Consider the following 21,722-nt stretch of genomic DNA (forward strand, 5'->3'; position numbering starts at 1 on the left):
GAGCCGTGGTGAGCAGCTTTCTCCGTGGTCTTTGCCCAAGAAGATGTCTAGGGAGGTCGTTGCTTCTGTGCAGGCCGTGGGGTGAAGAATCGGGAGTGCCCCTGTGCCGTGGCAGATGCTCTGGAATCCAGGCTCTCCTGCCCTGGCTTTGTGCTTGCTGCTTTTACACCTTCCTGCTTGCTCTCCGGGCAGCAGAGGAGTAATTAAAAGCATTGCCCAAACAGAGAGAGCTTGGGCATCTTACCCAAGGCAGAAGAGAGCCGTGCCTTGTCACGGCTTGCAGTGTAAATGCCACCGTGCAGCAATTAATAACGAGTCTCTGCCCTTTCCCTTCCGCCTGCCTGAGCGCACTGTGCACAGGGACAAGTGACACTTCCCAAGCCCACGGGGACAGAAAAGGCAATGACAGCTCACAGGGAGGAAGCAGTGTAAAAACCATGATGCCAGTCCCTGAATCCTGAAATTAATTTAAGGGCAATGACACTGAAACACTGTGGAGTCTTTTCTGTGTGTGACCTTGCATTTAAACTTTCGCAGTTCATGTTTTCAGCTTTTACATGGTACGTGCGAGGATGAGCTCTTTAATATTGAAGTGGCAGCTGCTATCCACGCTTACTCGCATGACTCCAGCAGATGGAGCTTTATAAAGAGCAAACATGACACAGTCCAAGGTAAGATCAGAATACCTCTCACAAGAAACTAGTTCAGCTAGTAGCACCTGGAAGGTTGCCAGAGAACCAGGAGTGAAGATTATAAAGCCTCATTCACAGACCCCCACCATACTCATCCATTCATCCACTGCCATCTCTGTTACACTCCCAGTTCCACACAGGAGACTCGGGCATTTGCCGGGAAGGTGGCTGGGAGCAGCTAGAAAGAGCTCCCACCCTGCGGTATGCCGTGAACCACCTTGGAGCTGTGTGGCCGTACCAAGCGGTAGCGGTGGCAACTGCTAACTTCATCTGTGTGCAGGCTGGTGGAGGAAAATGTTTCTGGCTCTTGCAGGAGATGAAGGCAGGATCTGCAGCAGCAGCTGCTATCGCCTGGCAGAAGAGCACACCTCGACCTGCAACACAGCAGTGATGGGTCAGGTTGCAGATGCCGGGTAGGGTACGTGTAGAGCAGTAGAGGTGATGTCTGGTAAAAGAAGGAGGTGAGGGTCTCGGGGATTTTGGGAGGGGGGCATATGAGTGGAAGGGGCTATGGTTTGTAGGTTGTAGGTGGAGAAAATACAGTTTGTGGGGCGAGCATTACAAGAGTGGAGGGCACAGGGAGCTGAGTTACTGCTCTGGGAACTGGGGTGGACGCTGAGAGCTGCTTTTACTAAAGGTGGAGCCAGCACCCAGCCTGGTAACTCCTGCCACAGCTACTGCTGCCGGGAGGGAGGATGAGCATGCTGAGTCTGAGAAACCCTGTGCCAGAGTGAGAGGGCAGGCAGGCAGAGCAGCTCAATTCTTTTCTTTCTCTGGCAAACCCCCGGGGTGGAGACAGCCGTGCCGGGACGTGGCAACCAGCTCCGACCCACTGCCAGCCTAGGACAGCTTAAAACAACAAAAAGCAGCAACTGGCAAACCATATTGCTTTGATTAATAAGAAAAATCAGAGTAACGTGGCCCTCCTAGCCTGGCAGGAGGCTGTTCTGGCGGTGTCACCCTGCCAGCATCCCCACCCCAGGTCCCAGTGGGAGAGCTGTGGGATTGCTCCTGGGCTCTGGCAGTACAGGGAGGGAGCTGTGGCCAGGACGGTCGCGTCACAGGCCTGGTTTCCAGCAAACTGTTGAGGGGAGAAGAGTCTTGCATCCCAAGCTTGGTCCCTGCGGACACCTGCCGAGGCTGGCTGTGGCTGTAGCAGTGCTGTAATTCTCAGGCCAGGAGGCAAGAGCCAGGTTTGGCATCGGTGGGCACAGCTGGGAGCTTGCTGCTGGTGGTCCTGCCTGGCCATGGGTAAGGAGAGGCAGAGTACTGCCATCTATTGCCAGGCACCTGGATTACAGACCTTGGTGGGTGGCAGTTCAAAGCCATGTCTAGCTCTTTTTTGGTTTTTATGGTCTTTGGCTCAGTGAAGGGATGGGCATGTTGTTCCAAACCCTTTAAATGGATCAGCACTTAGGTATCTACAGTGCATTTTAGGTGTGTGAGTGCCCTAGTTAGACTCCAGCCTGGGAGAATTTGTTTTTTCTTTGTGCTTTTTGCAAAATGAGTTATTCTTCCTTTCCTGCCCTAAGTTGTGTGAGGTCGCTTTGTGTGGTGAAGCGCTCATGTTGCTCCATCCCACCCCAGAAGCGCCTAGATCATTTACCCCAGCCCTCCACCAGAAGGCAACTAAAGAGAGGTGGATGCGGCAGAAGGGGCAGAGTGTCTTTCATAGCTCAGAAATGATACGTGAAAGGAGGACGAAAGAGCAATGGGAGGACAGTCTCTTGACTGTCTTCATGGGGTGAGCAGGCCTGTGACACTGCACATTTCTGAGCTAAGACTGGTGTGTCTGAATACTATATTTTTATTTTACAGGATAAGCAGCAAGATAGGAACATTTGCAGAGAGTAAGAAAGGTGTTTGTCGTTCTGTGAACCTGGAGGGAATCCTGTAGTGCTTTGAAAAGACCTTCTTGGGCTTGATGACTGTGCAGTAGGCCGGCAGACAAAATATTCTGAAGACCAGGGCAAGGTCATTCAGGAAATGATCTGACTGTCACTGCGGGCTGCTCAGTAAAGACAGCAACTCACTGCGAAACTGTGGTTTAAAAGCAAAACAAAAAAACCCAAATTAGGATAAAGAAGCAATAGGAGAAAAAAATGTGCTCAGCATTTGTTACTAAATGTATCAATAATGCTTGCTCCTCAGGCAAATTCTGCTCCTTTTTGATCACCTACTTTCAAAAGTATATAATGGAGGTACAAAGATACCACAAATGAGCAGAGGTTAAGAATAATACTCAGATGAGAAGGTAAAAAAACGCTTTGTATATTAGACAGAAGAGTCACAGCAGATGTGATTGACCTATCCCACTGGTTATTTTACATTCCTCAATCTTTTGTCTCTGATACAAAACTGTTGAGGAAGCCAGTTGGCTAGCCTGAACCAGATACTTAATGTACAGGTGGAAAATGTTAGATGAAATGAGAGTCACAAAGGAAATTAATGACAAAGCAGGGAATTAAACCAGGGTGTCCCAACTCTGAACCCCTGGAACCATCTCCTCTTTTGAAAGCCTAAGGAAAAAAGGGATTAAACTGATAAAAGTATATGTTGGTTTTATTGAAAACGTGATTAACCTGTGGAAATCTTCCCTGCTAAGTGTCACCAGTTTGGGAACGCAGTGGGACTCAAAAAAAAGGATTTGACAGTTATGTGAACAACAAGAATACTTCTGATGACTTTGGCTAGGAGAAAACTTTAAAGCGTATAAATTGTGCTGCAGGGCATAAGTCAACTGCTGGCTGTCAGGAACCAGAAGAAATTTTCTCAGAGAAGGTTGCTGTATAATTATCCATGACAGTGTTTCTTCCTTTGAAGTGTTTAATCTTGACCAGTGGAGGCAAGATAATGGGTCATGTAGTTTTGTGAAGTTTTTTTTGTGACAGGGGCATTATCTGGTGCCCGACGGCAATTTTTTCTGCCTGTTTGGTATCACACCTTTCTCCAGGGTTATGTTCACCTTCTTCTTAAATGTTTCAAGCAAAGACATTTCTGCTCTCTACCCTCCATGAAAAAGATTTTGAAGATGGCAGTCCTTGGCATGAGCGAATTATTCTTGCCATTCATGCTAGACTTTCTCTTGCTCATGTTTGCTCCAGTTGTCCTAGGTGATTGTCCAGGAATGACCTCAAGGAAGCCCTCTCTTGCTGGGGCTGTAGCCCTAGCTCTTGTGTCTGTTCCTGGTTATTGTCTGAGCTGTCCATCTATTGCAGTCATGTCTTTCTTGTTTTATAATCTGTTCCTTACCACCTTGGTGCTCTTTGGTCCAATCTACAAGTTAAATGTGTTATTTTTTAAAGCTGTTTTGCTGCTCTTCCTGGTAACTTGATGTATTTTGTGTCTCTTTCTTTGTATCTTGCAGGAAGAGCCAAGGAGCAAATCCAAGATCTGTGCCAATGTTTTCTGTGGAGCTGGGCGGGAGTGTGCAGTGACTGAGAAGGGAGAGCCCACCTGCCTCTGCATTGAGGTATGAGGGCAGCACAGGTTCTGCATCAGGGACGGGTGTCACCACCATCGCCCCCCGGCTGGGTTTTAGTCGCTGGAAGGATCTCATGATGGGATGAGGCTACGGCTGTTTTGGAGCAGCTGCAAATTCACACTGGCTCTTGAAACAGGAGGGCCTTTCCCAGTGTAGTGTGGGGGAAGAGCCCTGTAGGGTAGATATTGTCTGGGGCTTGCAGCTGTGCTGCTTGCATAACTGCCTAGGGTCTTCACACTCACAGGAGACTTGGCTGGAGGTCTTTTGTTGGGAAAGCCCAGTAGGGTATTGATATGTAGCTAGCTTTGGAGGGCACCCTAGGGAGTGGTCTGCGAGCTCCAAGAAAGCCTGCCCTCACTGGCATCTTGTTTGAGGAGGTTACAAGCACCCTACTAAAAATCAGCTTTTGTAAAATGGAAATAATTGTGGTAGAGTGCTGTGAGGATGAATAGCTCCATCCAGCAGGGAGCCAGAGATGATTAGAAGAGTCTTTCCCAGCTGTAGAGACACACTGTCTCCCTACTCTGCTCTGCCCTGCTTTCAAACCATTCCTGCCTGGCTCCTGGGAATGGACATGTGGCTCTTTGTTCCCACTTCCCTCAGAGCCTGCAGCTCTGACGTGGCCAGCCTGGGGACTGGAGAGTGAAATGCCCCGTTAACAGGAAGAGAGTCTGTCACTCTGGGTAGGCTTGGCCAGACTGAAAGGGATGGGAGAAGGAAGCCCACAGCCTGAACAGTGGCACCGGTGAACTCTGCGTCTGCTGTAGGCTGTGCTGTTTGCTCGTGGCTGATGGCTTATTCTGCATTCGGTTACAGAAAGGTGGAGCGGAGTCTACAAAAAGATGCAACAGAGCTGAGCAAGCAGAGGTGCACAGAACAGATTCACAGAAACACCTCCGGGCAGGCATGTCCATGGCACATAGAGCAGCAGTTGCAGGATTATGCTCAGTATTTATGCTGGGCACTGATTTTCTCTGCTGGGCTCTGCTTTCAGGAAGGCTCCTGTTGTGGTGGTGGTGACAGATGCTGGGATAAAGCAAAGCCTTTGAACGCACACCCACAGACTTCTCTGTGCAGGTTTTTCCGGGGTGATGATGGGTGGGTTCAGCCTGTTCCAAACACCTTTTGGACCAACGAGGCTGTGTCAAGGGCTTCTGTTGACTTGGGCTGATGCTGGGACTCACCTGCCTCCCTCTAGCTGTCCCGAAGAGGCAGGTAAAATGCTGTCTTCTTTGGCTTCTCTCACAGCAATGCAAACCTCACAAGAGGCCTGTGTGCGGTAGCAATGGCAAGACGTACCTGAACCACTGTGAGTTGCACCGTGATGCCTGCCTCACTGGCTCCAAGATCCAGGTGGATTACGATGGCCACTGTAAAGGTAATCCCGGCGATGAGGGCCAGCTACGCTGTAAGGGAGGGAGAGTCGGAAGCCGAGCATGATAACAAGGCAAGGCAGAGTCTTCACCAGCCAGGACCTTGTCCCACAGTAGCTGAGCAGGATAAACAGGGCAAGCCTGGGAATGGTAGTCAGGTTCAACCAAGAGTCCAGGTCACCAGGCAAGTTTGTGGTTATGAAGCAGGCCTGAAGTCAAGCCACAAAATGAGGTCTGGTGACGGTAACCAGAATCGGGCACAGGCCAGTAATTGCCAGACAAGTCTGTAGTGATGTGGTCTATAGTAGGTCTAAGATCAAGGTGGGAAGACAGTCACCAGGTCAGGGCCTAGATCAACAGGGTCTATGGCAGGTATGGGAATGGTCGCGACAGAGCTGGAGACAGGCATACCTACAACGTAATCCCAGCCAAGGACTAGGGGCCGAGACATCAGCTGAAACGGAGCCCCTGGGCTCATGGGTAGGGAGTGTGGATGGAGGCCCTCATTAGTGTCCTCAGAACCCTGACACCTTGGCTGTGGTGGGATCTTGGAGCTATTGTCTCTCTGGGATGCTGGATGAGGGCACTCAGGACAGCAGGGCAACTTCTTGCTCCTGCCTGCCTCTCTCTGAGCTCATGGATTCAGCCAGGCAGGTTGCTGAGGAAAGGTCAGACTCTCAGGATAAACCCCCAAAGCCCATACTGCCATCTGTGTTCATGAGGAACCTCAAGAACTTCAGGAGCAAGGATTTTGTCTCAATGGTAGGGCTGTTTAACTCACCCCCACACCAGCCGCACAGTAAAAAAACCTGTTTCCTTATGTTCAGACAGAATTTCATGTGTATAAATATGTGCCCACTGCCTCTTGCCCTGTCACTGGACACCATGGTGAAGAGTCTAGCTCAGTCTTCTTCATTTCCTCCCATCAGATTTACAAACGTTGATAAGATTGCCCCTAAGCCTTCTCTTCTTCAGGCTAAACAGTCCTCAGTCTCCCCTCGGGGCGACAGATGTTCCAGGCCCTCATGTTTCTGAAGACTCCCAGGTTCTTCTCTCTTGCCCAAGTGACACCCAGGGTGGGAAGAGGTTCGTATTGCTTCATGTTGCATCAGAAATGTCCTCTTCTGTCTTTCATTAACAGAAAAGAAGTCTGAGAATCCAGCTGCAAGTCCAGGTGAGTCTATCTCCTTGCATGGCTGGGTCCTCTGTATGCATTTGGGAAAAGAGATGGGGAGGAAGGTCTGCTGGGGGAGTTGCACAGCTCTGTGTCAAAGTCATACCTCTGCACTGGCTGTAGCAGAGCCTGAGTTGATACATCAGCTGAAATATGATTGCCCAGCTCTTTACTCCTGGGTAACCTTTCAGAGCTCATACATCTCCTGGGCTCTTCACTGTGCTGGGATGTCTCAGGGACTCTGAGCACGTCCAAGGTGCAATGAAACCCAGTTTGCCCCTAGGGACACAAGCTGTGTTCATCACAGCCTGATGGAAGAGACGTGCTTTTGCAGACTTCATTGGGGATCTAAGACATGATAACTGTGGAGCTATGTCCCTAACTCCAAGAGCACTCTTTTGAAAAGAGACTTTGCTTCAGGAGTGATTAACCGATGGGTTCAGGGCAGAGAGACAGCACTATATAATGAAGGGCATTGTCTGGGGAGTCAGGAGGTGTAGCTGAACCACCTCTCCCATCAGCCAACAAGTCTCTTTGATTCCCTGTGCCTGGTTTCTCCCCTTATGCATTGCCTTGTGTACTTGGACTGGATTTTGGGACCATGGCCTGTGCTTCATCAGGGGACCCTTTTCGCATCCATGGCCTCTAACTGCTGGAGCTGTATAATCATCAACTTCAGCATCCCAGGACAGATGAGAGGAAAGCCTCGTACAGGCTTAAGGGAAAGGACCGTGTCAGGGCATGGCCACCACCTCAAAGCAGTTTCGGGGAAGTTCAACCTTAAACATGCAGAATCCCTACAGGTTTTTATTTCATCTGTCTGTCCGGTCGTGATTGTAGTCACTGGATTTGGAAGGAGATCCTTGGTGTGTGTAGGCAACACAAATGCACACCGACTCCCCTTCTGGCTTGATTGATCTCTGTCTGGGTGGGTGTGACGACTCACAGAAGCCAGAATATCTAGGCTTTCAGTTCTGCTTCTAAATACGTTGTTCAGTATTAGCACACAAGGTGATACCCACCTAGAGAAACCTGTGACTATGGAGAGCGCTGTGAACAAGCCCAACTTAACCCCGTCTCGTTTCCAATCAGAGTGGGCAAGTCGAAATCTTCTGAGATAGTAGGCTCTAAAATTCAAGTCTTGGGGACTGCGGCTTGCTCAGTCTAGTCTTTGCCCTTGCAGAGGATGGAAGTTTTGGTACTTGACATCGGGAAGCCTGGGGACACTGTCCAGGGCCAGTCAGTCACCTTATTCCCTCAATCTGGAGACTCTTCACACCAAGACGAGTCAGCCCCAGGTTGTTATTCCGCAAGCTTTGAGGACTGGAAGGCAGGTGTTTGGCAGGGGTGTCATTTTCTGGCTTTGCCACACGGTGTCACCCACAGCCCATCTGCCGTTTAGCACATGGCACCTCTGCTTTGATCTGGCCCTGGAGTATCTCCAAGGACCAAGGACAGAGGGGCCTGCAACCTGCCATCAGGGCTGGCGCGCTGCGTTTTATTTCCAGTCGTTTCTCTGTGGTCTCCCTGCCAACTTCATTTCTCTCATTCTTGCTTTTCCTTCCGCTACACCTTCTCCCATGACAGTCGTCTGCTATCAGTCGGACAGGGACGAACTTCGTCGCCGTGTCATCCAGTGGCTGGAAGCTGAGATTATCCCAGACGGCTGGTTTTCCAAGGGCAGCAACTACAGCGAAGTCCTGGACAAGTATTTCAAGGCAAGTATAGCAGTGCCCGCCTCAGAGGCCAGAGAACATTTCTTGCCCTGTCACTGCAAAGCAGCTGCCATGTCTCCAGCCAGGAGGCCCCAGTGTGTGATGGGCCTGTGAAGCAAGGGGCCAGAAAGCTCTGGTATATCCTACAGTATGACGTGTTACAGGCTGCCTGCAGCAGCTGCTGACAGAGCCACTGACATGGCTATGGGACAGCCCAGACCTGGAGCATCCCTGTGGATCTGACCTGCCCTGGGAAAAAGGAGGAGGGCAGGCCAGGTGTGCCTGTGGCAGGGGAGAGGAGTACTGATCTCAGGGCACAAAAGATAGCCAGAGGAGAAAAGATGGGTGAAAGTGCTGGAAATGGAAGTAGAAGGAACAGGAAGCCGGGGCAGGGGCTGCTGATTCTTTGTTCCAGACGGTCCCAAGGCCATGTTGAGGTGGGGATAGGGGACACTTGGGGGCTTCAAGCGGAATATTTGCTTGCAAGGAGTAAGTATGACCTAGTTGTGGCCAAGAGCTGGCGGTTTCCTAGTGCTCTGCAGAGAGAGAGGAGCCAACCGTGTGTGTCAAGCCCTGCAATAATCCCGTTCGTCTTCCCTCCTCCCTGTCAGTCTGTCCCTCAGCCCATCCCCATCTCCTTTTGTAACCAGCAGATCACACGCTTCTCCCATGCTCCTGCCACATGCACTGCTTCGTCCCTCCCCCTCACGCCCAGCTCCTGATAAAGACTTCAAAGCATTCAGGATGGAGCTGGAGGAGCAGGTGGGGAAAGGGGGAGAGTGTTTAAATCATAAGCTGTCGACAGCAAGAGATTAATGGTGCCTGACAGGAGTTAGCGCTGCAAGCAAATTTGCCATGGCAATGGCACCCCCTGGTGAGACAGAGGAGCTGGTCCCTGCGCTCCAGAGAGCATCTTTGCCTTTGTAGCCATTAATGCTGCTCTGTCTGTGGAAACCCACTTGTGGCCTACTGCCTCAGGCACCCCCGCTGGCATCCAAAAGCTGCAGCGTCCTGCAGAGTGGAGCTGCTCAGTCCCTCCTCCTGCAAACATGCTGTCCCCAGCTGCCTTCACAGAGAGCCTCCCCAGACCATGGGCTTCACTGAAACACGAGCCAGCCACGGGCTTCCTCCACTGCCACGGCACAGCCCGGTCAACCCTGCCACCCCCACGCCTGTTGGGGCACTGGTGAAATCCCGTGGCCGCAGCTCAGAGGCAGACAGCTTCATGTTCTCTTTACTGTCCCCCTTTTTCTGGAGCACTGATCCCAGGCACAAGTGGGTGAAAGTTTCCATGACAAAGCCGTACCTTTTCTCAGATCAAAGGGGGAATTTCCTTCTCTGTCAGGTGGTAATCCACCATATCAACAATCCTTAAAGCTTTGAAATACTTTTAAAGCAGAATTCAGAGCTTGGAACAACTTGGGACAAATCCAAGCAAAGCAAACTAAATTGGGTTCAAACACACACTGATGTGTGTCACCAGTGAGGGTCCACTGTCACTGGAGGCATTCTGCTGTGCCCAGTCCTGGGGCTCCGCACGCCTGCCCTGCAAATGGCCTGATTCTTGCCCTGCAGGGAATAAACACTGGAGACAAAGATGACATGAAGCTTTTCCCTTTTCTTCTTGATGGGGAGGTTTGTAGATGTGTCATTAAGCTGTTTCCCTCCTGGAAGCCTGACTTGTGTGGATCACTAGGATGTGGGTTGTACATCAGGCAGGCCATGACCTTGAAGGACATTATTTCAAAAGGAGTGAGGCTGGTAGTGGGAAGCTGCTCTGTTTTGGAGGGTCTCTGGGGGAACATGTAAATGCAGACCATAGCATTGAAAGGCAAGAAAACTAACTGAACTGAGTCTGGGTCATTAAGGGAATGGTGGCCACTTTCACAAGAAATAGCGGGACAAGAGGTTTCAAAGTCTAGTAGAAGTTGAAACATGTTAGTGGAGCAGTTATATGCAGACTAAAGCACACAGACTAATTTTCCTAGCCCTGCAGGTTTCTCCTGAACCACATAGAGGTAAAAACAGGCAGTGTCTCTTCCAGCGTTCCTGGAAGCACACACAAGGAGACACAGTGACCTGCCCCAAGTCACACAGCAAGAATTAGCCAGCAGCAGTCTGTGTGCAGAATTCATTTTCCCCTCACTGCAATGCAGCTGTCTCTGAGGGGGCCCAGCAGTTCCTGCTGAGTGCCCAGCGCTGTGATATGACATCTCCAAACAGGAGAGCAAAATGCAATTACTTCTTTGGGAGTACAGCCAGGATTCGGGGCTAAAAATTCTGCTTTTCAGTGCCAGGAGTCCTGTCAAGACCTTAAGAAGTTGATGGCAATGTGTTGTGCTGTTGCATTAAATTGTTCCTTCTTTGGGATCAGCAGAAAATCGCTTCCTGTGATTTTCCCTTTTGTCACTGTCACAGTCTAGGCACAGCTTTGGATTTGCACATATTGGAAAGCTGACACCTCCTTGAATGCAACTGGTCTGCTTTAAGGCAGGAGGTATATAAGAAGGCTAAGAGCTAGCTGGAACAAAGAGAAGAAATGGGGTTAGAGCCATAAATCAAGCAGCAGGAGGTGAATGAGAGGCAGTGTAGCTTATCGGTGAGAACAAGGCTAGGATCGTGTCTCCCAGTTTTGATGCTAGTATGAATATGTTGCTGCTTTTCTCTGAGCCTCTGTCCTTTGTGCAAAACAGGGATGACGCAACCTGTTTCACTGAAGCTTCAAACATGCTAAGTACATATGGAAGGGGGAGAAGGAAGGGGTACCCTGAACCGATAATTCAGACCCTCTCGCATCCTCCCATCTTCCCCTATAGAGCTTTGATGATGGTGATTCTCGCTTGGACTCCACTGAATTCCTGAAGTTTGTGGAGCAGAATGAGACTGCTGTCAACATCACCACCTACATGGACCAGGAGACCAACAAGCTGCTCAGGTGGGCAGTGGACAGGATGCCAGAAGGAGAGCCCGGGGGCCAGATGTGGTAGAAGGGGGCATGAAAATCCACTCCTGGAAAATATCAGTTAGGGCTTGCACTGACAAAGATGACTGTGCATGAAATGGCTTCTCAATTAATTAATCTCACTTAATTAATAGGTGTGAATATGAGCAGAAGGAGCAGTCCCACCCCTACCCTTCACATTAGCCATGTATTCCAACCTTCTTTTGCTTTATATCTTACAGGTGTGCAGCCAGAAGGTGAGTTGGGTGACAGAAAATTTGTCATCTTTTTTATTTCCTAATAAATCAGCTTTCCAGTGGACCTTACTCACCTTTTGCCTGATAGCTAGATCCAGTGCAAAGAAGATGGTGGGAAAACACAGCTCATGGGCAGCCTGCAGTTAGAGCTGGTGCAAGCATTGCCTGAAAACGTAGTTTGAGAGGTTTCCCTTTTTCTGTGTGTCTGCCACTGTGTGAAACAATGAGGAGAACAGGCTGCTTGTGGTTAGCTGTGCTTGTGTCTCTACCTGTGTGACAGCATGTAGATGTCAACAGGGTCCTATTCCTGTGGTTCCAAATATCCCCCCACTTCCTGGCCCTTTGCCAGACAGGGAGTATTTTGTGACTATTTCTCTTTTGTCTGTATCCATTGAGGTTTCCGTACAGAAGCCATTTCTGCCAGGCATCTCAGAACCTTACAAGTTATTACTAGTTTTACTCATCTGTGCTCTGAAGCCAATAGAGCAGGGACCAGCCTAGTATAACCCCGTACAGAACATGCCACTGTGTTTCCTTTCAGGGGACTCTGCGTAGATGCCCTCATTGAGCTGTCAGATGAAAATGCTGACTGGAAGCTCAGCTTCAATGAATTTCTCAAGTGCCTCAGCCCATCCTTCAACCCACCAGAGAAAAGTAGGAACTCCTTACTTGTATTGGGGAACCAGAGGGGTCCTGGGAAGGGAGGAAAGAAAAGAGACCAGCTTTGGGCCAGACATCGGATGCTGTAACTCCACTCCCAGAGATAATGTTGATATACGCTACCTCCCATCTGACAGCACCCCTTGTCCCTGCATTGTCAGAAGTACTGCTTTTTCTGTCCCAGAGCTCCCACAGCTCTTGTGATGAAAAACATTTGGATCTGAGAAGCAAGGGCGTAGGTTAAATGGATATGGTATGCTTGGAAGGTCAAGGCATGTATTTAGCAGTGCGGAGATAAATCATGTGAGGAGTTCATGTCTGGATAACTTAGGAAAGTCAGACCAGACCAAAGTCCTGCTGCGCTCTGCCTTTCACACAGAGACCCTCCCTGATGAACATCTCAAAGTTCACTATCCTTCCAAATCCTGCTTAGTGCTACAGTTCACATGGAAGCAGCTTAGTGTTCTGCTGACCAGGCGTGCCTAGCTATTCATCTAATTGTCTCCTCAGGGGGTGCCAGTCCAAAGGTGCCAGATTTACGTCCCACTGCAGTGGCACCAAGGAGCAGACAGAGGCTATGCTTCGTAGGGAATATTAAGGTGAACTCTCTGTTGCCTGTTTCAGTGGGAAGCGAGGGATGCTGCGCCTCCCCTGGAAAACACGACAGCTGGTTTTCACTTAACACCATACAGGCCCTTGAGTGCTCTGGGGGCCTCGACTTAAACATACAATAGAGCTGTGAGGAGAAATGTGAGCTGAAATGAGAAACCTTTTTTTTTTTTTTCCTTTCTTTCTTAGGGCTACAGCAAATACACAAATCACTTCCCCAACTTCTCCCCACCCAGAACAGCAATTGTTTCAGAGTAACCAAAACTTTCACTTTGGGGGTTCTCTTCTATGTATAACAGATTAGGAAATACAAACAAATCCAATATTGAGATTTCATTTGGAATTGAAAAATTGAAATGTGTTCTTCTAAGGAAGCAAAATGAAGTGTTTGACTTTCTCAAATTATGTTTTGGCTGAGTTCACACACCAAATTCAGCATGAATGTTTTAGTCATTATGAAACTTCTGGTGGTTAGGGGAAGGAAGGCCTCCCCGAAAACTGTGTACCACTTCTCTCTCTCAAGGCTTCTCCAAAGTATGTTGTCTTTAGTCTGCTCGCTATCTCACAACCACTGCCCTTGTTTTGTGCTTCTTTAGAGTGTGCCCTGGAAGATGAAACCTATGAGGATGGAGCAGAGACCCAGGTGGAGTGCAACCGCTGCGTCTGTGCCTGTGGGAACTGGGTGTGCACTGCAATGACATGCGAGGGTCCGTATGCTCTCCAGACAATTATTGTACTTGGTTTTGTACAAAAAGGGGTTTTGCTTTTTATCTTTCAAGGGCACTAGCTATCCAGATTTCTTCTGTCTCCAGCTTTTCCTTAGCTTCTCTATGGATGGCTTCTGCATCACCCTCCCTGTGCTCCGTGTTGGCCAAACCCAAGCTGGTTCTGTTCTAGAGGCCAGAAAATCTGTAACTGGGTTGGGGGCAATGCTGCTGGTGTTTGTAGTTTGGATTGGTGTCATGAAAATTCAGCACCAAATCTTATAGGCCAGAGCTACTCTGCATCCAGCTGGCTTGGGGCATGCACAGGCCAAACAGGTCACTGTCTGCAACCATATATGTAGGTGTAAGCAAGTCAGCTTTCCTGTATGTGTGTCAGTATCCTCACTGTATCTGTGTTTATGGTATCTGTAAAGCAGGAGCTAGGGTCCTGTCTTGCCCCACAGGGGAGATAGTAGACTTCATCCAGTAACGCCAAGAAAGCACTTTAGCTTCTTGCCATAAAAACTGTAGAAGAAAATAATGATGATGGAGATGAAGGGAGGTGGTGTTCATAGTAAGGCAGGCTTGTTAGTCTGTCTGTTCTGCCTTTGGAAGGCCTTTCTTCAACTTTCACAGCCATGTTACAATTGTGAGAAGTTGCGGTGGAGTTGTGAACATCGGCTCTCCGTTTTGCCTTCTCACAGACTGTCCAGGGCCAGTGCAAAGCCAGCTTTCCCCTGCCTTGGGAAATGTACGAGTCCTTTTCAAGGAGCCATGTCGACTCTCCCAGCACTGCGCTGCGTTTTACTGGGCTTCTTCCCTAGAAACCAGGCCTTTGCTTGAGCTTTGTTTTCAGTGCTGTGCAGGAGCTGTCAGCACTACGTTAGTTCAGATCTATAGCCAGTAGTTTGGGCAGAGGAGAGAGGGGAACGGCAAGAGGTACGTACAGAGTTTTTTACATTTATCTGGCCTTCTGCAGCAGAGGTTTTGGGATCACCTCAGACCAGACTTGGCTGTGGCAGCCAAAACTCACCTCAGAAAAGATAACTGTAATACTGATAGAGCTGCCAGAGGAGCTGTGAGTAGGTCTCAGAGGTTAAGCAACCAAATGAGAGGCTCTTTTTGTTGCCTCCCCAGAAACAACCTTCAAAGTTGCTATGCAACACCCGGTCTTGCTGTCTGCTTTATTCCCTGCATCCATGGCAGAAGCATGCAATGGGACAGTTCCTTGACTTTCTGCCCATGTCAGAGCAGCAGAGGGGTTAGACGCTATTGTTAGAGGGATAATGAAACCAAGGACTCAGATCAGATACATCAGCAAGCTGCATCTCCACTGAGCTAAATTACCTCTTCGTTAGGCGTCAGTTATTGTACTTGGATAGCACTGAGCTTCTATTTGTTCCCTACAAGAGGCCAAGATGTTTGAACTAATTATAGGTGCTTCTTTTAAATAATATGCAGCCTCTGCCATGTGGCTTTATTTATCACATGGGAGGGAGAGATGGGGACAGACTGGATACCCAGGTTCTGAAGTCCCAGGCAGCCACAAGGCCCATTATCTCTCTAGGAAGCCAACCCACACCTTCCTCCAGCAAAGTCTTCCTAAGCTTGAGGTGTGCTGTGGCCCACCTGCCTCTTTTTGTTCTACATGGTTCAGCCTCTGAAATTTGCATCCCTTATTTGCGATAACGCTGAACTCCCTTTCTGTTTGCAGGGAAGAATGAGAAGGTGCCCGCTCAGAGACAGCGACCTGATCAAGACTTGACTGAGGAGGAGCTGGCTAGATACGTTCAGGAGCTGCAGAAGCATCAGGTTAGCATGAGGCTGGGAAGGTCTGCTTGCACTAAGGGTCTCCTTGCTTAGAGGGGTTCCCTCTGCTTCTGTCACTTGGAGACTTCTGGTGGAAGGGGGAGCACAGTAAAGGGGGATCTCTGTTGCCTGTGGGGACAAATACAGGTGTGAGGCTTTGAGGTGTAAGCCAGTGTCGGCGCTGCTTGTGGATGAACCAAAGCTTTCAGGGCACTGCCAGCTCTCACGTCAGTGCGGAGCTTCACTTTTGTACTCTCTTTCTCCAGGAGACGGCTGAGAAGACCAAGAGAATGAGCACCAAGGAGATGTAAGGGGCCTCCACACCGGAGGAGCCCAGGAGGATGGGCCCAACCTGCCACCCTGTCCTCCAGTGCTGATCTCAGTATGCACAAGTGTCTGCTACAGTTGCCCAGTCACAGATATTTACATTGTATAGCGATGGGTTATTTGTTTTGTAATACACAGAGAATGGGGCCAGGAAAGGGGAGCAGAGCCCACCTGTTCAGGGAGCTTTACTGCTGGGGCCTTGGAAGGCTGGGAGGGACTTAGAGCAGCCTCTGAGACCCTTTCCCAGAGCAGACAGCTGCTCCCTCCAAGAGCTAGCAGGGTTTTCTTGTTCCCCTGGATCTGGGGAAAGGACGGAGGTCAGTGCTGGATAGAAAAGGGGGTCTTCAATCAATACAATTGTCAGCACCGGCCTTGGCTGCAGAAATACAGGCCCAGCAGTTTTGAGGCTGAGCACATGTGCTGCAGGGCATCATTAGCCAAGGACCTTGCCCTGCTTACCCTCCCCTTTGGTTCAAGCTCCTCAAAGCTGGTCAGCCTGGTGTGACACCTGGAAGTCGTGGTGCCATGCTGCTGGCATGAGTCCAGCACGTTCCTCCTTGCTTTCCACCGGACTGTCCCCAGCAGCTCCTCCAGTACCTTGTGGGCTCCAACACAACATGGTTCCTTTTGACCTCATCTCACTCTTACTCTCCCTGCCCCCTCCTTAGAGGTGCTAGCATATTCTTTTCTTATCACATTCACATGCTGACTCCCCCTTTTGTTTTGTTTTGTTGTTTGGTTTTTTTTTTTAATTACTTTATTTCCTATGGTAGTAATTCAGCTTTTGTATGTTTCGTAGCTCTAGATCTTTCAAGAAAACCCAGCCTGTGGGTTTTTGTTATTGACAGTGCTGTAATGCCTATGCACAGTTTGTATCGCACTGCGCTCGGCCACTGCAAACACCACAAGCAATTTGTGAGCCCTGCGCTACAGGGTATTTCTCAACTGGGGATAGCAGTGTCCCTTATGGGAAGAAGAGACAGGGCTGGATGTAATTAGTTTCACCAGGCACAGATTGACACTGCAGCTCTCTAGCTCTTGCTCCCTTAGCTAGCGTTGACCATGTGCTCAAAGTCCATGCTTGTGCCTCTCTAAATTTCCCAGAGGGGAGTGCCAAGTAGTCCAGAGACAGAGGGACCAGGCAATCCCATTAGCAGGGTATCTTAAAAGGCTTAACTACGTAAAAAACTGTTTAGTTGGAGTCAGGGCTGTTAGCCATCATCTTGGGTTTTCCATCTCCCTCTGGGGTGAGGCAGCAGCATTATTCTTTGATTCCAGGTCGGAGTTTGGAGTCAGGGCTGGAAGCCTCATTACTGACGCATTTCACGATGTCTTTGATCAGACTGTCTTTTACCAACCTCGCATCCCTTCACGGGTCATTTTTGTCTGACCCCTTTCTCAGAGCATTGGTCTTAGATATAAATGAAATGCTGTTCTGTTGACAATCACCTCTGTAGCCTCCAGCCGAGCTGATTTTCTCCTGCAGTTGTCGAATGTACTTCATACGCTCACAGGCCTGAACCTCCAGCTTCTGCATTCCCTTCACGCCCCTGCTGTGCATCCCAAGCAGTTGCATGTACCCTGAGATGACTGCTTGTGACTTCCATCTTCCTGTTTGTGAGCAACTTCAGCAGTTGTTGCCAGGTGCAGTCCCTAGTGCTTACTCAAGCAAAACTCCACATGCATCTGCAAAAGAATGTTCTGCTTGAGTGAAGATCAGCAGGACTTTTGTCCCAACCTTCCCCTTTTTGCACAGTGCTTTCCTTGGAGAGGAAGAATGAGCTGGTACCTAGCAAGCCTAGGAAAAGAAGAAAGCTTGGTCCTTCCTGTGGTCTCACCCGTGAGCCAGATTTGTTAAAAGCTGTCTGGTCTTTGAGCTGTTTTCCCCGATGTGAACCCAGAGGACTTCCATTGACTTTGGCGCAGTGCCACATTTCCAGTGAGAATCATACTCTACCTTGCCATGCTTGGAGGTTTTGGCACAATACATGCAGAAGGGGGCTGGTTCTTCTCCCATGAGGGTCTGGATTTGAGAAGCTGTCACCTGTGAAGGTGAGGGGAATGTAGACAATGCTACACTGGGACGGGTCATTGTTTGTGTTCTGGTGGCACCGGATGAAGTGGTTGGTGGAATTAGGAGCACCCATCAGATGTAGCCTTGCTCCTCCCCAACAGTATGAGCGAAACAGCTTCATGTGCTGGATCGGGAGTCATAGGAACATTGTTAATAAATGTTTTGCTTTATTCTAACCCTGCTTTGAAAGGTAGTTCGTGCCTCCCAGCTCGCTTCTTTCCAGCTTGGATCATTAAAGTGCCTTAGAGAAAACACAACAGCTTGCCTTAAAGGCTTTCCCTGGATGGAGATAACATCTTATTGTCCGGTCAGGAAAATCTCCAACTGGGAGAAGCAGAGCATGTGCAGGAAGGGGAAGCTAATCCATGGCTGAAGGGCTTCTGTAGGCTGCATTACGCGACACGTTCTCTAGTCCCCTTCCTGTCTCCTGTGGATGCGCACTCTACAAGGATGGCTGCTGGGGACAGCTGGAGAGGTCGGTGCTGGCAGTTGAGGTTTACAGAGCTTGCGCTTGCACTGCCGGCAGAGGGATGAGCTGCTATCTCGGGCAAGGCAAGCTGAGCTCTCTGACAAGCCATACAACAGATCCTAGGATAGCCTGGGGTAGCGGGGTAGGAGTGCGGTGAACGTGCCTCCGCGGAAAGGGCTGCCACGTGCGGAGCCTTTTCCTCCTTGTGCCCTCAAAGGGAAACACAGCTGTGGAGAGCGATGCTGGCTCTAAGGGCTACGGTACCCAAAGGGGACCGAAACATCTCGCCTCCCCGCACCGAGGGGAAGGGCAACCGTTCGGTGAGCGATGCCCAGACTGGACCCTGCAGCAGGCTGGTCAGTCGCTAACTTCTGCTGGGTGACTTGGCTGCTGGGGAAGGAAGTGCTGAATTCCAGCCGTTGCCCTCTGGGACAATTGCTGTACAGACTGCAAGGGGCAGGGAAGGCAGGTTTGGTTTTGTTTTGTTTTGTTTTTTCCAAAAAGCCAAATTTAAGCAACAAACAAAAAAGTCCCACTCCTCCCTCTATATTCCCTCCTGTACGTGTGTGAAATTTATCAGTATTCTGTAGGTTTCCTTAGTGCACTTATTTTACTTGATTTTGTAATTTTTTTGAAGCAGGGGGGTTTGGATATTACTGCCAAATAAATGAAACAAAATTTAAAAAATAACACGTGGATTTTTTTATTTCTCACAAGCCATATACCTCATTTTCCTCTTAAAAAACCCCAAAAAACCAGCTATCTTTCTGCACTCCCCATGATGGCATTGATACACAGATCTCGATGCATTTGACAAACGTAAGACATGACTGTCTCTGTTTTTTAGCTGGGGAAACTGAGGTACGGCAGAGAGGAGTGGGAAGTCGCAATCACACGGCGAGCCAGCGGCAGAGATGCAGCCGGCAGCCACGACTTCTGCCTCCCAGCCACGCACTCTTAACGATGAGAGTTTCCTTTCAGTATCCCCTGTTCGCTTCCCCAGCACACACTCCACCTGTGCCATTGAGAAGGAATAACCTAGCAACTCTCCACATGTGATGCGATCACACGATGAACGTGCGTTAAGGTAATGCTCCTGATGGGAAAGCAAACCATTGTAGAATGGGGAGAATACAGAGGGACACAGGCAGTGAAGTACGGAGCAATCGCTCTGTCCTGTGTGGCATCGAGGGAGCCTCAGCTGGAGTACCTTCTGGTTTGGGAAGTGCCTTTCACAAAACGGGTGGATCAGGTGGAAAGAACTCAGATGCAAGTAAAATAACTAAAGGCCTTCAAAAACATGACTTACAAGGACAGATCAGGAGCCTTAGGCACAGTTAAGAAGGAAGGCTCTAACTGTCTTCAGGTGGAGACTGCTACCAAGATGAACGTACCCATCTCGCTGTGGCGGATGGGACACTAGCTTCAGTTGCGGCAGCCAGGGCAGATCTAGATAAGATGTCAAGGAATGCTTTTGAATGTCAAGGTTAGCAAAGAACTGGAAGACACTTCCGTGATATTTCACAGACTTCGTCCCTATATGGGTTTTAAGAAGACTTGAGTAACAGCTATTGGGAGTAGACCAAGTATAGCTGATCCTACCCCAAGATGGGAGAACTGGGGGGTGACCCTCCTGAGGTCCCGTCTGTTTCTGATAGGACCTTATGAAGACAGCGCTGAATGGCTAATGTCACCTTTGCTGAACTGAATGATGAAATGGCCTTTAATGGTGTCATGTAACAGGAGGATAATGTCTTACCATTCATCTCCCCTGTAACTGTAATGGACTTAGCAACTTCTACTACCATGAGCTCTTCTGTGCAAATGACAGTCCAACAGAAGAGAAGGCTGCATTCCTTTGTCTCACTTGGTACGCTCCTTCCAAAGCTGTTTAAAAAAAAAGCCAAACATTGCCTCTTATATGTTACTTTTCACACCAAATGGCCTCTTTAGCATGTACCAGCTGCTGCATAAACAGTCTTAACTGTGGCATTCCCAGCCCATTCACCGCTCAACTGTAAAGTGGGTCTGCTTTATTACTTTAATTTCTACTGCTAGAATTTCCCAGGATTTTAAGAAGGAATGAAAGGACGTGTCAGCCAAGAATTTAGCTAGATGGCACTATACTTTGCCTTGTGTATCATGCATACTTACTGAAGCAAAATGACTTTGGGGTGGGAGAGAGGAAGAGCAGGAAGGCTGTGGTCCACCTCTAGCAGAGGCCTGGAAAAAACTCCGACCTGTTTATGGAGTTAAGCACATACGAGTATTAACGAGTTGCTGCACTGTGTAACTAAATGCACTTAATCGCTTCACAATTCTCCAGCACTGTTAGGCTTCAAACTGAGAAATATGCTATTTAAATGGTTGATCAAGACTGAACTGCATTTGTAAGGTATTTATTAACCTTAATTCTGAAGATGAGAACAAACTAACCTATCATAGGACTCACTTCCTGAAAAAAATGATCTGGTTCACAGGACACAACTTTGGGAGAGCACAGGCTCAGAGCACTGCAGAAGGCAAGAGCAAAATCCAGATGACCTTGCTCTTGTGCTTACATAAACCTTCCCACAAACTATCCCGATCCAGCTGAAACAGAGCAGCCTTTATAGAGCAGGCAAAATTATATTGAAATAACTGTACTGGTACAGTGTCTGCTCTTACGCGGCTATCTCTGGGTTCACATTAGGGGTTGCATCTGTGAATCCGTAGAGACTTATAGAACAAATAAAACAAGTCCAACAGAAGGTGACCTTTACATTTCCCCCCACTATGGCACACCATTTCTTGAAGACTGGGCACAGCCTTGACAACTCCCTGCTTACGGGAACGGGAGCTGTCACTTCAAAATATTTGTAGTGGTAAAATCCAGCGTTTGTAGGAGCGCCAAGGGAAGGACAAATGCACCATGGGTTTTGTCCACAGTATTCTGGAAACCTTCAAACTCAGCATTGTTACTGCTTCCCGCATTGTTTTTAAGCTCTTGGCTGGTACAAGCCAAGTGTGGTTCGTTTGCATTTCTTCCACTCTAAGATGACAGAGATTTAGGGGTATATGAAGTGTTTTAAGCGGGTGGGAGATCACCACTCCCTTCTTTCGGGTTCTTCTATGCATCATAAGGAAGCAAGTCTGTTTCTTAAGCCCGGACTTTGTCAGGGCAAAAGTTCCCTTGGGCTGTGAATCTTCTCATTGTCATGACACACGGCTGCTGCTTCTTCCAGCGGGCGATTACTGATTACACCGCCATTACCCTGTGTCCAAAGGGCGATGAATTGGAATCCCAAATCCCGAGTTGCCTCTTCACATATGGTACAACCCGAATCAGCTCCGTTATCAGTCCGTAACCTGCATCAGGCCTCTCCGCCTGACAAGACCCAAGGTGTTAAGTGGATTAACTCCTGCCAACGGCCTAGCTCACGATTAAAGCTGTC

General features: G+C 49.1%; 1 protein-coding gene across 1 annotated transcript in view; it reads left to right on the forward strand.

The window, feature by feature from the left end:
- FSTL1 (follistatin like 1) overlaps positions 1 to 18,978 on the forward strand; it is a 55,811-nt gene extending 36,833 nt beyond the window's left edge. Inside the window, exons 3-11 of the mRNA XM_049824228.1 lie at positions 4,060 to 4,164; positions 5,425 to 5,554; positions 6,691 to 6,723; positions 8,311 to 8,441; positions 11,255 to 11,373; positions 12,178 to 12,290; positions 13,502 to 13,612; positions 15,324 to 15,421; positions 15,685 to 18,978. Coding sequence (XP_049680185.1) covers positions 4,060 to 4,164; positions 5,425 to 5,554; positions 6,691 to 6,723; positions 8,311 to 8,441; positions 11,255 to 11,373; positions 12,178 to 12,290; positions 13,502 to 13,612; positions 15,324 to 15,421; positions 15,685 to 15,729 — 885 coding nt within the window. The 3' untranslated portion in view covers positions 15,730 to 18,978. The remainder of the gene's footprint in view (positions 1 to 4,059; positions 4,165 to 5,424; positions 5,555 to 6,690; positions 6,724 to 8,310; positions 8,442 to 11,254; positions 11,374 to 12,177; positions 12,291 to 13,501; positions 13,613 to 15,323; positions 15,422 to 15,684) is intronic.
- Positions 18,979 to 21,722: the final 2,744 nt, after the last annotated feature.

The sequence above is a fragment of the Accipiter gentilis genome, chromosome 21, assembly GCF_929443795.1.
Source record: "Accipiter gentilis chromosome 21, bAccGen1.1, whole genome shotgun sequence".
NCBI classification, from domain to species: domain Eukaryota; kingdom Metazoa; phylum Chordata; class Aves; order Accipitriformes; family Accipitridae; genus Astur; species Astur gentilis.